This window comes from Haliotis asinina, chromosome 12 (genome assembly GCF_037392515.1).
Source record: "Haliotis asinina isolate JCU_RB_2024 chromosome 12, JCU_Hal_asi_v2, whole genome shotgun sequence".
Classification (NCBI taxonomy): domain Eukaryota; kingdom Metazoa; phylum Mollusca; class Gastropoda; order Lepetellida; family Haliotidae; genus Haliotis; species Haliotis asinina.
This window is the reverse complement of record NC_090291.1, coordinates 33,642,464-33,658,711: the sequence shown is the minus strand read 5'-3', so window position 1 is coordinate 33,658,711 and position 16,248 is coordinate 33,642,464. Positions and strand designations below refer to the sequence as shown.

Here is a 16,248-nt window from a genome sequence, read left to right as displayed (position 1 = left end):
ATGGAGGTTGTCTCCTTCACAGTGGATGTGTTGGGAGTTGGGACTGTATGAAAGCATGCATCACCTAACACCCATCCTGTTAGGAAACATATCTTGACAGTGGGTATTATCACAGCACCAGTCATGGTTTGTTTCTACTCTGTGATACAGCCTATTCTATCGTTGGTTCTGATAGGTGATGGAATGGATGAGCTGATCAATATTTAACAAACTTTATGACTAACAACTTCTTTTATTTCATGATTGTGAGGTTTTGATACAGATTCTTTTAAAGTTGTCAAGCCGAGAATCCATATTGAAACATCACATTCTCAAACTATGAAAGTTGTGATACATAAAGTTTGTTAATTATTGTACATCCCATCTTCTAAGATGCCACTCAAAGAAGTTCATCTGATCAAGGCTAGGAGAGAAGGTTCATTTCATGTTCTTTCTCCCCAGTTGCATGAATTTTTGCTCCCAATATGATGACTAGACTATACCAGATGATTAGTAGGCTGCTATATGGCTCATCTGTTATTGAGAACTTCACAACAGCTAACCCTGCCCTCTATTTATCTGTGCCTGACAGATCTGCTCTGTTGGAGCGGATGCCTCTTCTGGAACACTCCAAGTGCCGCAACATGATGGAGAACGGTGAGGTGACCAACGCCTCAGAGGAGGATGATTTGCTCAACACCAACATGGTGGAAAGGACAAATGCCATGAACCTGCAGAACAATCAGCAGACAGAGGTAGGACAGTTTAGTCTAGTGTAGGCATGGATTATGCTGAAGAAAATATTTTTTTTTTTTTGTTTGGCAAATGTTTTAATGTGACATGTTTATTAGAATGCAGGGCCTGATTTTCAAAGCTGTCTTAGCACCAAGATAGTCGTAAGTGCCTTGTATTAAGATTAGTGCCATCTTTGCGCTAAGAGAATTTTGAAAATCTAGGCTCTGGGGAAAATAGAAAGAAATTAAGACATTTCAGATTTGTTTTCTATTCTGTAAGAAGTTATTTAATACTTTTCTAAATATGTAGTGCTTTTAAAGCTAGTTTCAGTTGGCCACTGAATATGGATACTTAATGTATATATTTTTGACTGTGCATGTTGTTTCTAGCACAGAAATGCCACAAAGTGTAGTTCTATCCGTCTATGTTCCAACATTGCAGTCAGCAAATATCCTTGATATTCTGGGTAATGGCATCTCGAGTCCTGGCAACAACACAAGTGAGACAGCAAAGGGCAGTGGTGTTGATGACCTCCTTGACCTTCTGGGTGACCTTGGCCCAATCAGCTCTCCTACAAACTCAGGTGAGGACATATTCAGGAGAATGGTGGTGAGGTAACCAAATGGTTGAACTGTCTGCTCGTCATGCCAAAGATTGCAATACCCCCTGCTGCTAATAACAACTCATTCGGTTCTTTGTGGTAGTTACTTTTTCGTCTTGAACAGTAAACAGTAAATGATGCACGGTACATGGAAATTACCAATGTTTTGGGAATGGAAATCGTTAGAATGGAGATAACTCTAAATCTGATTTTCTTGTGTTGTCCGCAAAATCTAGCGATGGCTACGAAAACATTTGACTCTATTTCCAATAAATATATTGCGACAAAACATTCAAATGTAGTCCCTCTGAATATCAAGCAGGGGAATTATATTGTGGCGACTTTACAAAGACAATACCTGCGAGGGGAGAAACAGCAAGATTCCAATCGTTTGATTCACACAGGTTGGCTGAAGTGTATGATCTGATACCTATGCTTCAAACAGTTCCATATAAACATTGAGGTGTTTGGTAAGATAAATATGTTGTTCACTGCTCCTTCAAAACAAAGGGAACACAAGCAAACATCAAAGGTACCTCCACCCATGGTCCCCTCTTGACCAGTGAACAACTTATACTGTAGCACATTACAGTGTATAACTTCTTATTCAATTCTAAGTGCTAACAATCATGTGATTGAGGATTTCCTTTCAAACTGACCTTCTTTGTTTAGAGACAGCTTGTGATATTGGAATGAAGTCTTTCAAATTGACCTCCATTGCTTAGAAACAGTTTGGTGATATTTGAATAAAATCTTTCAATGCTAATGTCACTCTCCTGTTGCAGGACTGTGGGTATTTTTTTTCTTTCCTTTTCTGATGTCCCTTGCTGTGATATTGCTGGAATATTGCTAGAAGCAACATAAGACCAAACTAACTCACTCTTAGCATCTTGGTCATGTGATGACGAGGTTTACAGTCGGTATTTAATTCTTTAGTGTGTCACATGATCACCCACTGGGGTGGCAAACTCAGCAGATATTAGTGAACAGTCTATTACATCACCTCTTTGTGTGGAGGACTGTCAAGTTTGTGCTCACAGTTTATGATATGTCTCTTCAGACTTCCTTTTTGGGGATTTATTGATATGTACTTGTTATTTTGCAGTGCCGGTGCCTCAGAGCAACCTCATGGAGGGTTTCATGCAGCCATCACAGCAGCCCCTCAGCAACCAGATGAATGGAGGCACAGGTAAACTCACATTTACTGACACTTGAAGGGATTTCTCTTGTGTTATGGGTAAGAATGGGAAAGAAGGGGGGGTCCAAAGCTACAAAATGGGTCTTGAAAAAATCAACAGCTGACAATTTGAATTACTGAAACAGGTTTACCCCTTTATTGTCAGTATTTTACATCAGCGCTATCTTTGCGCTAAGAGAACTTTGAAAATCTAGGCCCTGGAGAAAACTGAAAGAAATTAGAAGACATTTTAGATTTGTTTTCTATTCACTCAGACAAGTTTATATGTTAGTTAAAGATAGATCTGAAAAGACCGGAAGCTAATTGAAACATGATCATGTACCATTGGTTTCAACTTTTGTCACTACAGGCTTCCTGCCAATTGTGGCTTTCAACAAAAATGGGCTGCTCCTGGAGTTCAGATGTGAGCGTCAAGGAGGTCAGGCTGAAGCCACCATCATCAACATGAAGGCCACCAACTCCTCAGCGTCTTCAATCTCAGATTTTGTTTTCCAGGCAGCCGTTCCAAAGGTGCTTAAAATGGACTTGCTGAGCACATTGTCTTTGTATTGTACGGAGTTGCTTGAAGTTCCTCCCAGTTTACCTTAACTGAAATATATCTGGACTCACTAATTGAAATCTCTCCCTATTTTTAAAAGAAACTTCCTGTTTCCTAAGAAAAACTTGCAAGATACATCATTGTCTGAGTACAGGTGCTTTAGGGCACTGTCCCCAAATCAGATACAATAGATAATAGGACACGTTATGCATATAATGAACTGGTCATTTTTATTTTTTTTGTCTCACTGTAAAAAGGTGAAATGCACATCACAAACTATGGTAATAACACATTAAAATATGCGGTTCCTTTGGAACTTGAACTGTCTGTGTGGTGTATAGGTTAGAGTGCCTGCTGAAGGGTCTCAAGTTCGATCCTCAGCCATATCTTAACAAAAGACACTAAAACAGGGTTCTTGTTGGTCCTTGCTTGGCGTTCAGGATTATTGGGTACAACAAGGACTGGATGGCTCAGAGTCAGTACAATGTGTCTTAAGTTTTTTTACTGTGACATGGTATTCTGTGTGAGTTGGCAGTTAAAACCAGCACAGGTCAGGGTTCGTACACACACACACACACACACACACATACGCACACGGAAGTCATATATTCTTAAACACAATGTTAAACCCCATTTTACCTCACCTTTGACTTACTATTACCATAGTTTACTGTTTATAGATTGAGAATGTTGATAACTGTGAAATACTAGTCAGTGCTTTCTATTCACAGTCATTCCAGCTGCAGCTTCAGTCCCCCTCCGGTAACAATCTGCCACCAATGAATGATGGGTTTGTGGAACAAGTCATCTGTATCCAGAACCCCTCCAAGGTCAGGGCAATGACACTACCTCATACTTTCGTTTCATGGTTGGCCTCGCAGCTTTCCTTTATCCGCTGTGCTGATTTGCATCACCTGTTCTTGTTGGTGTGAAACCTAGTATACTGGTTTGTCTGTACCATACCCATACTTCTAGGATTTAAAGTGGTAAATGTGTCATTCTGGGTTTGTCTTCCTCATAGCGCAGTCAGTGGTACCTTTCATAGCCTGGCATCTGCCCAATTTGAGTTAAGCCGTGATATAACTGCAATACTGTTGAAGCAGTGCCAGAGGTAACTCACTCCTCACACCAAACTTCCTCATGCTGCAGTGGATGGGGCCTGATTGTAAAGCAGTTAAAGCCCATTTTAGGTGTCCCTGCTATGATATTGCTAAAATATTGCTGAAAGTGGTGTAAAACTCCCACTCACTGCTGCTTGATATGGCAGGAATATCCCTGGTAGTGTTGTTTTATCTGCTCAGTCTCAATCCCTGACTGGAGATTTGGTTAACCATATTTGTTAGAAGCATCTAGAACCATGCTTGTTGTTAGAAGCATCTAGTTGGACCAAGCTGTGTCATGTAGCTTGAGCCCATACAGGTCTTAATAGGTGACTTAGTGGATTGAGTTATCAACCTTGGTTGTTTTATCAGTAAGAGCAAATGTTTTGGCCACGAGGCTACCCCACTGCCCATGCGTCACTGAGTCAAATAGGTACAGATTTCAGTCATATAGTGTTGACTTCTACACCAGTATGGCTGGCATGAAGCTGGTTTGACTCCCTCAGTCCCGTTAACTACAGGACACTGAGGTAGACTTGTTGTTTAAGTGTATGCTCATCCTGCCGAAGACCTTGGTTCGATGAGCACATGGTTACAATGTGCTCCACCACAATGTTATCGCGTGAATATTGCTAAAAGCACTGAAACACTAAAGCACTAAAAAGCACTGAAACACTAAATTTTCTACATCTTGTTTTACAGCAAGCCATTCGAATGAGGATACGAATGACATACACCCAAAATGGAAATGCGGTAACAGAGATGGGTGAAGTTTCCAATTTTCCCCAAGGCCTGTGGCAATAGCATAGTTGACAGTTTCTGTAGAAATGACACGTTTGCCCAGTCATGGCTTCAAGTCTTTCATGGATGCAGAGTTTTGTATAGTGAGTTCTTGGGAGCTGTAAATCAAGTCCAGGACAGTTTCTCCATGATGGACTGACAGACCACTGACTGAATTCCTAGGCAGATCTGATGTTGTGGTCCTGCCAAGCTGAACTGTGTGCTATAATTTGGTGTTAATCAGATCTCGCAGTGCTAAATTTTGTCTGTCAACCACTCCTAATCGACTGATGGATATTCACTGACTACAGCGGTTAATCCTGAATCAGGTACCTATGTCACTATAGGTATGTTTGAAATCTAATCTTAGTATTTGTAGCCTGTATGCTTCGCTCCATGCTACGGATGTTGGCCTTGTTGTGAACATGTTTATTTATAAGAAATTTGGACAGCGTAAATGCACATTGAACAGAACTATCACATACTTGTTTTGTTTTGTTTGTCTTTTTTTTTTCAAGATGGGCACAGAACGGTAAAATGCAAAGTTTGTATTTTCTGTCACATAGTTTGTGATTATTTTGTATATACTATTGTTTATAGTGGAACAGTGCATGCAAGTCTGTTGGTGAACTCTTGATATATAATCATCACCCACCTTGCCATCACCTTGACGCAACACCATCATTCACCATCATAGTAGGATTATCGAAGGCATTGAGTAGAACAAACAGTAGATCAAAATATGCATGACCGAAACTGTAATTGTTAAATACTTGTATATTCTTTAATTTATGTAATCAACCTGGAAAAGATGTACATAAGATCTAATACTGACTGTACCATATTCCTATATACATCATATTTATGATCGATAATAGTTGGGTTTCCGAGGCAATATATATTGGATGGAAGAGACAATAAAGGGGATATATGTGAGTTGTTTCTATAGCTAATTGTTGATTTGCGTGTTAAATCTGAAATTAAGTTTCCTTTGACGACACATAGAGCATGTTGAGTTATATAGCTTTAATCTGTTCTAAAGGCATAATTGGCAGTCCCATCAAGTTTCATTTAATTACATGAAACAATCGCAGTCTTACATACTAGTGTGTATCAATCTCAAAATGAATTACCATCTCAGTTTGGCACTTGGCTCTTATTACATAAGATTGGAAAGGAGCACCACACTAAAAAGAGAGGACGTTTTCCTGCAGGTTAGGCTTGAATTTGAAAGACTTCACTCTATCTGAAGGTCACAAAGGCAAACAAAACCACAGATTTATGAAGTTCAATGAGAACCAAAGTGTTTTCGTGAGTTTAGAATCAGCTTTATCTTTATTAGTACGTTGAAGCTTTTAGTCAAGGTATGCAAGTAAACCAATGATTGGGGGCACGATTGAACATATGCATCGATACCTCATGAATCATGGTAAGAAGATAGTAGTGGCCTTGAAGAATGTTAGTGTGAAAGTATGTTTTGCAGTAAGTTGCTTTTTGACAAGAGGACATCAATAGGCCACAGGACTTGGTTAGATTGAATTGGTTTAATTCATTGTGGATAGTTGCAGGTATATACAATCTTAGTACAGAGATGAAGGATGAACCACACATTTGTTGACTTAGATCATGTCACTTGTTCAGTGCCAAAGACCAGTACCTCTATGACCACTGAATTTGGAAACAGAAATTTAGTGACTATGTCTGAATTGACCTGCTTTTGCTGACTTTCCTGCATGATTTTGAACAGCTTGAAATTGAGAATATCCTATCCAAAGTTTTATGCCAGTAAATCCCCGTTTTGTCACTGATGGACTTCTGAGGGGGCTGTGTGGTGATCTGAATGTGTGCATTTTATCAGATCATCTCATAACTTCATTCCAACCCTTGTCTTCACATTCTTCATCTTCAAGTCAGTGCCGTAAAACAGTCAGCAGTTCATGTTTTCATATATTGTCACTATTTATTTTCAAGGTAGAAAATGTCTTCTTACCAAGGTAATACTATTTTTATCACAAGTATTATTTGTGCAGATTGATTGTGAAACTTTCAAACTAATGGTCTTGGAACCTTGAATATTGTCATAATCTTTTTTTAAAGTTCACATTATATTCTTCCAGGCCTGCTTTCCAACAAGACCTGACTGTAAAATGACTATTGATTTTGTTGTGATTTTTTTGTGCTATTGTTGTCACAGAATGCATGTTCTAGACCAGGAAGATGGTGTACATATTCAGAAATAATTGCTATTTGTAAAATTCAGCCGTGCTTTGTAGATACCGGATGAAGTATTGACAAGACTGTATATATGAACTAAGCCTGTCTGTGTAAAATAATGTTTTTCTGTGCAAAGTGGTTGATCACCACCGTGATGAAGAGCTATGGTTCATTATTATCCTGCCAAATAAAATTCATGTCCAAATACATTGCTGTTCTGTGTTATAGTGAAAATTCTTTCAGGAAGCGAGATGGTAAGTGGGATAACAGTGGTTCAAGTTTGACTCGATGTGCCTCTGATGGGTTTTGTTGTAAAAATCTGAGAAATATAGCTTGGAGGTGGTATGGAATCATCTCATTAACTATGCAAATAGCTTGGAATGATACACTTGATAATCACCTGTTCAAATGTTGACCATAGTATTTTTCAAGAATCCTCATGTTGGGGTTTTCATCTCAGTTATCACATCATCATTTCACCTCAGAATTTTCGTTTGTAGGAATGAAAGAACACAGTGCTACTCACTATTTGTATAGATGTCCCAGAAACTGCATTATTGATCAACAATTGTGTAATAACACAGACATACTTCCTGCTCTTATTTGTTGTTTTGAGATCAGAAATCAATTATGCTCATTTCTAATCAGCTTTGCCGCTAAACAGAAAGGTAAACCACGTTTTTTTTAAAACTATACACGACCTCATGGCACAGATATACTTGCTACTCTTATTTTGATGCTTTTGAGATCAGAAATCGAATATACTCATTTACAGAAAATTCACCAGATGGGTTTTGTTTGAAACTATACATGACTTCATGATTGAGCTTTCGCATTCATGAGGCTGACCTCTTCACTGAGAAAAAGCTCTTTGATATGGAGCATCTGCCTGTGTGTTTCATTGACTATCTTCTTGTTACATGTCATGAATGATTTCATGTGAAACATCAGAGAGGTATTGTTGTACTCCCTGATGTGACATGATTACACAGCTGGTACTCAGCATGATGCCATCATTGTGATGGTGATAGTGTTACTTCTGAAGAGACGTTACTGTTGGTATTGACGTAGGGCAGAAATCTAAATTTTGCCTCCCTATAATAGCTTATTTAATCCGCAGAAACATTTCAGGAGCATGACCAGTCTGTGGTTTTCATGATGTGCATGCCTTCAGTTTTGTTGCCAAACACCTGGTTCACGGGTTGACCCCCATGCACAATGTGACACATAATCATAAATACTTTGTACAAAATACTCTTTATTCACAGCTTAATTCACACAGAAACTAATATAGCTTTTACCAACAAGCTACAATGGTATTTATGACAGGCATCTTGCATCTAAAATGTTAAATCCAGGATCCCATGAACACTTAACCTTCAAGGCTTACAACAGGGACCCTGTATTTGTATGCTTTATTTAATGATCAGTGCTAATACTTTAGACATCCTAGATAACTGACACTCTCATGATCATCTACATTTACACATAAACCAGTTGTGCACAGCTTGTGCAAGCAGACTTTAGGTCAGGATACACAAATTTATAACCACTTTCTAAAGTCTTTTTGGGCAAGACTTTTTGCCCCTCCAAAACGATCCTCCCTCTTTCTTCCCCAAATATGAAATTCATGGCGAAAGCAGGCACTGGGAATAAGGCTGGCCTCCACATGGCCCTGGCAAAGGCATTGGTAAAGTCACTGTTGGTGGCAGCTTCTGGTGCCACTCCATTCAATACTCCAGCAACACTGGGATTCATTATTGCATGTGTAAACAGCCCAGCAATATCAGCAACATGTATCCATGGCAACCACTGGGATCCTGATCCTACTCTTCCTCCCACTCCTAGGAAAAATGGAATGAACATCTGCTGAACCATTCCACCGTCACGACCAAGGACCACACCTGGAATGAAAATGAAAATGTTGACTATAGATCAACACGATCAAGAGCCATGTCTTCATATGGTTTATTCACAGCGAAGACTCAGGTTTGATTCCCCACTTGGGCACAATGTGTGAAGCCCATTTCTGCTGTCCCCACCATGATATTGCTGGAAGATTGCTAAAAGCTGCACAAAACCCAACTCCCCTGCTCACTCAAATGATATTCAGCAATACCCCATTTACATAAGGCTCTTCTGAAAATAATCAAGTTTTGAGCAGACAACTATTTTCCTAAGATTTTACATTCTGAATACAACACTTCTTTATTTTTGTGAGACCATGCTTCTGAGTGTCAGGATTTTCATGGTACTTGGTTTCTGATTGGGTGGTGGAGTACCCTGGTGTTTAAAACATTTGCTCGTCATGCCGAAGACCAGGTTCAATTTCCCATTTGAGTACAATGCCTAAAGCTCATTTCTGGTGTCCTCTGCCATGATATTGCTGGAATATTTCTGCGTAAAACCCAACTCACTCACTTGATTTCTGACATTCATCCTTTTCAAATATAATAGGTCATAACACTCATTACCACATAAATCTGAATTCAGTATGTCATGCAAATCTGAAAAGGATATATTCATACAGAATAATGTGGTGTGCCCAAATGATGTCAGAACTATACTGGTTAAGTAGAGTATTACAACAGCAGTTTGGGACTACAACCACTCCCTGACCTGATCTAACAATAACTTGTCGGACATTGATTGAGTCAGGTAGTCGGGCAGCTGCCTCCCAGTCTGTTGTCAGTCGAGACAGGAAGTCGTAGTCACCTCCTGAACTGTCTTCTGTGTACTCCGCAGTGGGACTTGGTGGGTAATAGGCTGCAATCACAGTAAGTACAGATAGTAAACAGAGTAGTCAAGTATAAACATAGGACTGACAGACATGTAGGCTGGACAAAAGTGAAATGTTTTTTTTTTAAAATGTGATTGTTTTTAAATTATAACATTCTGAGAGAGTTTAGTTTTATGTAACGCTCAGCAATATTCCAGCTATATGGTGGCGGTCTGTAGATAACTGGGTCTGGACCAGACAATCCAGTGATCAACAGCATGAGCATTGATCTGCGCAATTGGGAACCGATGACGTGTCAACCAAGTCAGCGAGCTTGACCATCCGATCCCATTAGTTGCCTCTTACGACAAGCATAGTCACCTTTTATGGCAAGCATGGGTTGCTGAAGGCCTATTCTACCTTGACCTTAACAGGCTAATTGAGTTGTAGACGTCACTTGTTTGTTTATCTAATTAGGATGTACTCCCAATTTCAACTTGACACACCTGATAACGGATTATAGTATCGAATGAAATAAGAGTGAGAATCTGATCAGGGACTTACGTCATCATGTGACAAGCAATTCATTGATGGGTTGTGTGCACCAAACGCCCGTCAGTTAAAACTTTCTCATTTCTTTACTTCATTTGTGGAGTAAATCCAACTTTTCTATATTTCGAAAAGGACACTATGACAAGATTACCATGTGTATTTGCAATCTCTGTGATAACAAATAAATAGTAGACATGCAATCTACTGTTTTCTTCCATTTCTTTCATGTGATATGCCGAACTCGGATGTGATGTTATTCGGATAAGTCAACAGTTTTTCCTGGACCCATAAATATTGAGAGAATGCTGTATATCTTTTCAGAAGAACATTTATAACTAAAGAGTATCTTTTACAGTCTTTTTAAACTTTAATAAGCTTAAAAACAGTCTTTGTAATACTCATTTTAATAGCTGACTCTATGCAAGATTTTTAATAAGGAAAATAAACCAATATGGTGATTTGAAGCAGCATTCATTAAATATCTACATAACACGTCAGGATTGCCAGACATGAACCACCTTGCTGCAGATGAACTATGAAACTGGGTGATACTTAAGATTATGTTGAGTAGTATAGACAATGATCTAAGGAACTCTAACTTCTAGTCATCTGCAGGAGATTTGATTGGTCAGGATTTATCATGATGTAATCTCATCCAAATCCACTTGTACTACTGGATAACTTAACCTTTATAACAATAGTATCACCATAGTTAAAAGCCTTCACTTGATGCCCTCGATAGTTCACCTGGATATGATCAGATTGATATCAACTGTGTACAATTGTTTGTTGTTTAACTCTGCATTCAACAATGTTATATGCCAGTGGTTTGTAAACAATTCATACAGACCAGACAATCAAGATGATGTGGGTTGAAATTAGTAAAATTTAAAATTATTACAGTCTACATCTTTTTACATTGTTTTTGAAGCCGTAAACAATAAGAGCAGGAAGCAAGTAGTGCAGGATTAGTAAAATTAGAAACCAATTCTAACCAAGGTTTATCTCTATACTCACCCACTCCTGACATGGATACAAATACCTCTGGAACCTTGCTCGCAGCCAAGATAGCTGATGTGAGTGCTTTGGTGGTGGAGATGCGACTGTTATAAACCTCCTCCTTGAATTCTGGTGTCCATCTACAAACATGAATCTGATATCAATAAATATATTTGCAGGCGGGTTTAACAGTGAGTGATTTGTTCTGAGGCAGTATATTAGTAGCTGACAAAAACTGTGACAGGATTGCCCAAGTAATATTTCAACTTAGCAGAATTTTTTACAGTATTTTCCAGTGAACAAGTATAGTGTCATGCCACACTCAGCAATATTCCAGTTATATAGCAGCAGTTCGTAAATAATTGAGTTTGGACCAGACGATATCAATATCTATGCAGTTTGGATACAATGATATGTCAACCAAGTCAGCGAGCCTGACCACCATATCTGTTACTTATCTCTTACAACAAGCATGGGTTACTGAAGAACAATTCTAATGCGGATCTTCACGGGTTCTCACCAACCTCTGCTAACATAATAAGTATGAATGCAACAAAAGCATGTGAAAACTATAATCAGACTGAACGTTCCATCTGCAGCCATATAGCTGGAATATTGCTGAGTGCAGTGTAAAACTAAACTCCCTCACTCAGTCAATGAACGTTCCATCATCTCGATATCCTATATGTCTTCATTTAAACCATCCTCGTAATCTCCAGGGTATACATTCCAATAAATCTACAGTATATTGTGGATGCATCTATGGTAATTTTATTACCTCCCTTGGCTGACTCCGCATTCTCACATTGGCTAATCAACTAAGCTGTCATTACAACTGAGCATGTCACTGTCAAAGACAGCAGTTGCGGCTGCAAAAGTTTGTTTGCAGTGAGACTCAAGATTTTGGGGGAAATCATTCAGACAAATTGTCAGGTCCGAAACTTTATGTAAGAACTGATTGTGCTCTTTCAGAGTTCCTCTGTATGATTTGTGTTTCCAAGATTAATAGGTTAGATAATTTAAAAGGCGAAAGTGAGTTGTGATTGGTATTTGTGATCTTGCCAGCATAGAACCCTGATTAGATAAAAAGCCAGCCAAGGAAGGTAAATAATTATTGGAGTCACACATGCATCCAGGGTATAGTGGAGATCAGAACATACACCCTGTAGATATCGAGGATGCAGTTACATAGGTTAGAGTTGTACCAACCAAACATAACTGACAGGAATGGTTTTAGTTACTGAACAATCTGCTACACTACAGCAAGGTGAAGTTTGACAACAACAGACACCCCAAGAACAGTACCGTCTCTTTGGGTTGAGAATATTTTCCCCAGCCATGCTGACAACGGCTGTGCATCCTTCCGGCAGGCCATTGCGACTCAAGTCATTCTGAATAACATTGTAAACATAAACATCAATACCTTCTGGAACAAATATATGAATAATGTCAGATAGAAAATGCTTATGCCAAATTATGATGAATATATTGTTATACTAATCTCATGGACCTGAGGCCTAAATCCTGTTTCTTAATCCTGGTTGAACATTCGCACTAGTTACAGGGTCATTTGACCTTTAGTCTTCAAATCCATTGTAAGCTGATTAGACAGGTCTGTACACTGAACAAAACTGACGTCCAACAACTTTCAACACTTTGCTAGCCCAGTCTGGTGGGATCACCAGCAACATACAAGTCACAAGGAACCTATGATTGGCATAATGGGCAAAAATAGATCAGGTGACCAGCGTCAGCGATTTGGTTGCTTGCATATCATTGCAACCCAACTGAGCAGATCTGTGTCAATCCTTTGACTGCCTCGTCAAGATCCAATTATTTACAGACCTCCTTCGGTACCTGTGCAGTGTTAAAGAGGAGTGTGAGTATTGTGAAATGTTGTGTCAATATGTTACATCTCCTCACAACCTTTGTTTAACAAATCTGACCCAATGGTAACAATCTTTGACTAAGATTCTCATATTCCATGGACAAATTGTCACAAACACACTATGACAATGCCAACTGAATCTGTGCTTACTGATTTGCATAAACAGACCAGAGGAACGATCTGAATATTCAACACAACCTTACAATCCTATGCACCTGAAGCTGAATTGCAAATAAGTTAAATGAATAAAAACATGAACTTGCAGGGATGAAAACATTCATGTGTGCAAAACAGGGCACTCCTATCTGCAAAGAAGACAAAGTTTTACACCAATCAAAGTTGGTAAATGTCATTTCAAACAGGTTAACATTTAAGTAGATGTAAGTTTGGCAGTTACTGTAACTTACCCAGGTGATTTTATCTGGGCCAGTCTGTCTTGACACAACAGTGACTTTGAAGCCATTTTCAACGAGAAGCCTGCTTAAATGTCGTCCAATGAAACCACTTCCGCCACCTGCATGGAGAAGTGGTTAACTTTACACACGGGTCCAATCCAACAACAACCTCCCTTTTATGATTGTACTGGCCAATTCATTTTCGCATTGCAAAGAAAAGGTGACTATGTTTGTCATAAGAGGTGACTAACGGGATCGGTTGGTCAGGCTCACTCACTTGGTTGACACGTCATTGGTTCCCAATTGCGCAGATTGATGCCCGTGTTGTTGATCATTGGATTGTCTGGTCCAAACTCGATTATTTACAGACTGCCGCCATATAGCTGGAATATTGTTGAGTGCAGCGTAAAACTAAACTCACTCGCTCACTCTCATTGTAAAGGTTAATTAAGTCACAGAGCCATGATGCCAGAGGTAAAATAATGATAAATACATCAGTTATCAACATATTTTACTACTGATTTGAGATTAAATAACTAACCAAAACTTGGTTGTCAGGAATAGTATAAAACTGAATCTAGATTTTCAACAGATGTCCACTTCATATACCAACATATCAAAGTTACGAGGAAAACCCTATCTTCTGTAGAAAATGCACCTGTACATGTGTGGGGCAGTAAAATGTCATTTATTTCAACCCTCATCAACTAGATGTAGTTACACTGATGATTTGGATGAGACTCCTCATGGACTAGAAGACACAAGGATACCTACTGCTGAAAATTCCTCAAAGATCATACCTCTATTACATCATAGTGAGTATACAGCAGAGGGACAAGAGGCATCTGCTATCTCCAAATAGTTGGCAACAGTAACATAGAAACATGTTAAACATAAACTGGAAAAACAGAAGTATATTATTTTGATTTAGATGTTAAATGGACATACACAGACATAAAAGGCTTACAGACATAAAAACATTTGCAGTAAGTTATCACTATTATTTGTGTGTTGACTTTGTACCCTGACAGCGCAATGGACAAATGGAACCAATGAATTGGGCAAAGTGTAATGAACTGTATGCAATGGACTACTGCTCGGCATGTATTAGATGAACTTGTGCAGTGAACATGTTTGTGACAAGCAGACGGGTCAGGGATTGTAGACGAATACATGCACATGAGGTAGATTAAGGAGGGATTAAGCATGTGCAATGCACGCTGACTGGCAACTTCTGTTTAGCATTTGTCCAGTAGTATGATATAACAATCAAAATATGATTTGCACAAGAAAATAGACTTTTCAATATTTAGATGACAACCTGTTTCCATATTGTTTCAAATGGAATGTTCCAGTGGGCACTCCCATATATGCAAATTGGGGTCATTTGTCAGGTCGTGGCTCATCTAATACTTGTCTAATACCTTTGAAATCTTGCACTATACTGACATCAACCAGGAAAGGTCAACCATAATAATGTCTAGCACAATTAGTATGGTTATGCATAAGTTATGCATATAACACTTGTCTCCAGTGATTTATTCCAGTGTACAGTAAATATCAAATAAATTCAGATCTTGTATTTGGATAGAGCAAACATATTATAACTTAACATCATCTTTTGATCCCTAAATAAAAAATAGCACATTTTGCTTGTTGAGGAACTTCATGTGCAACAGACTATAGCATTCTACTGTCAGGAATGGCACCCAAGGTCATTATTGTTTTGCTGATTACACAGACTGAAGGGATATTATGTTTCTGATTTAAACAGAGAATGTATCAGATAATATTGGATTTAACTTACTTTCATGATCATAAGAAATATATAATTCTGATTTTGAAACGCTAATTGTAATATTTTATTTATGCTTTTCTGATATGCAAAATAACTGACTCGTACATTCGATTGGTTTATCACAGGACTGAATATTTCAGCTGCCTACATCTGTTTCCCAAGCACCTGGTAAGGCTGGTGTGCATACACTATGGTTCTCTATTCGTGTTTAATGTCAATGATAAATTGTCACTTATGATGAACAGCATATGCCACATGCAGCACAATTTTAAAATGCTTGCAAAAATATAGTTGTCGTAAACCCTATGAGATCTACCCACTGTTAGATTTGGGTGAAATTTTGAGTGGGTCCAAATTGATGAAAATAATGTTTCTGGACCCCCTCCAATGTTAAATAGATGGGCAGATGTAAAATAGAGGGGGTCCTCACTGAATTTGATGAGTCAAAACACTCCAAAACCTTCTCTTGAGCCAACACTGTCTACCTAACAGGAATTGGATATAAAATTTCCAGTTTGGGGCTTTTTATGCACTAATATCTAGGGGCATTCTTGAACTGCAGTCTCTTGTTGTTTGATACCATTAATAAACAATGTCTACTTACCAATTAGGACACTCATTTCTATACACCAAGTATCACCTTATGCAAGCGCACATTTCCATCGTCTGCATGACCGGCCTTGAAGTATCAGGGCTTCCGGGACGCAAGGAAAAGGATAAACCTAAAAACTACTAGTATTACAAACAACCCT

At 38.7% G+C, this 16,248-nt stretch overlaps 2 protein-coding genes across 2 annotated transcripts in view; one reads left to right on the top strand and one right to left on the bottom strand.

The window, feature by feature from the left end:
- The window catches only part of LOC137257988 (AP-1 complex subunit gamma-1-like), a 31,049-nt gene extending 23,695 nt beyond the window's left edge, over positions 1-7,354 (top strand). Inside the window, exons 17-22 of the mRNA XM_067795513.1 lie at positions 572-734; positions 1,156-1,297; positions 2,421-2,504; positions 2,863-3,023; positions 3,783-3,881; positions 4,854-7,354. Of these exons, the coding sequence (XP_067651614.1) occupies positions 572-734; positions 1,156-1,297; positions 2,421-2,504; positions 2,863-3,023; positions 3,783-3,881; positions 4,854-4,955 (751 nt within the window). The 3' untranslated portion in view covers positions 4,956-7,354. The remainder of the gene's footprint in view (positions 1-571; positions 735-1,155; positions 1,298-2,420; positions 2,505-2,862; positions 3,024-3,782; positions 3,882-4,853) is intronic.
- A 1,032-nt stretch (positions 7,355-8,386) lies between these two features.
- On the bottom strand, positions 8,387-16,206 carry LOC137257836 (epimerase family protein SDR39U1-like). The gene is made up of 6 exons (XM_067795313.1): positions 16,101-16,206; positions 13,711-13,817; positions 12,721-12,806; positions 11,434-11,555; positions 9,765-9,911; positions 8,387-9,049 (listed from the first exon to the last, which is right to left on the bottom strand). The coding sequence occupies exons 1-6, from the start codon at positions 16,114-16,116 to the stop codon at positions 8,628-8,630; spliced, it is 900 nt and encodes a 299-aa protein (XP_067651414.1). The 5' UTR covers positions 16,117-16,206; the 3' UTR covers positions 8,387-8,627.
- Positions 16,207-16,248: the final 42 nt, after the last annotated feature.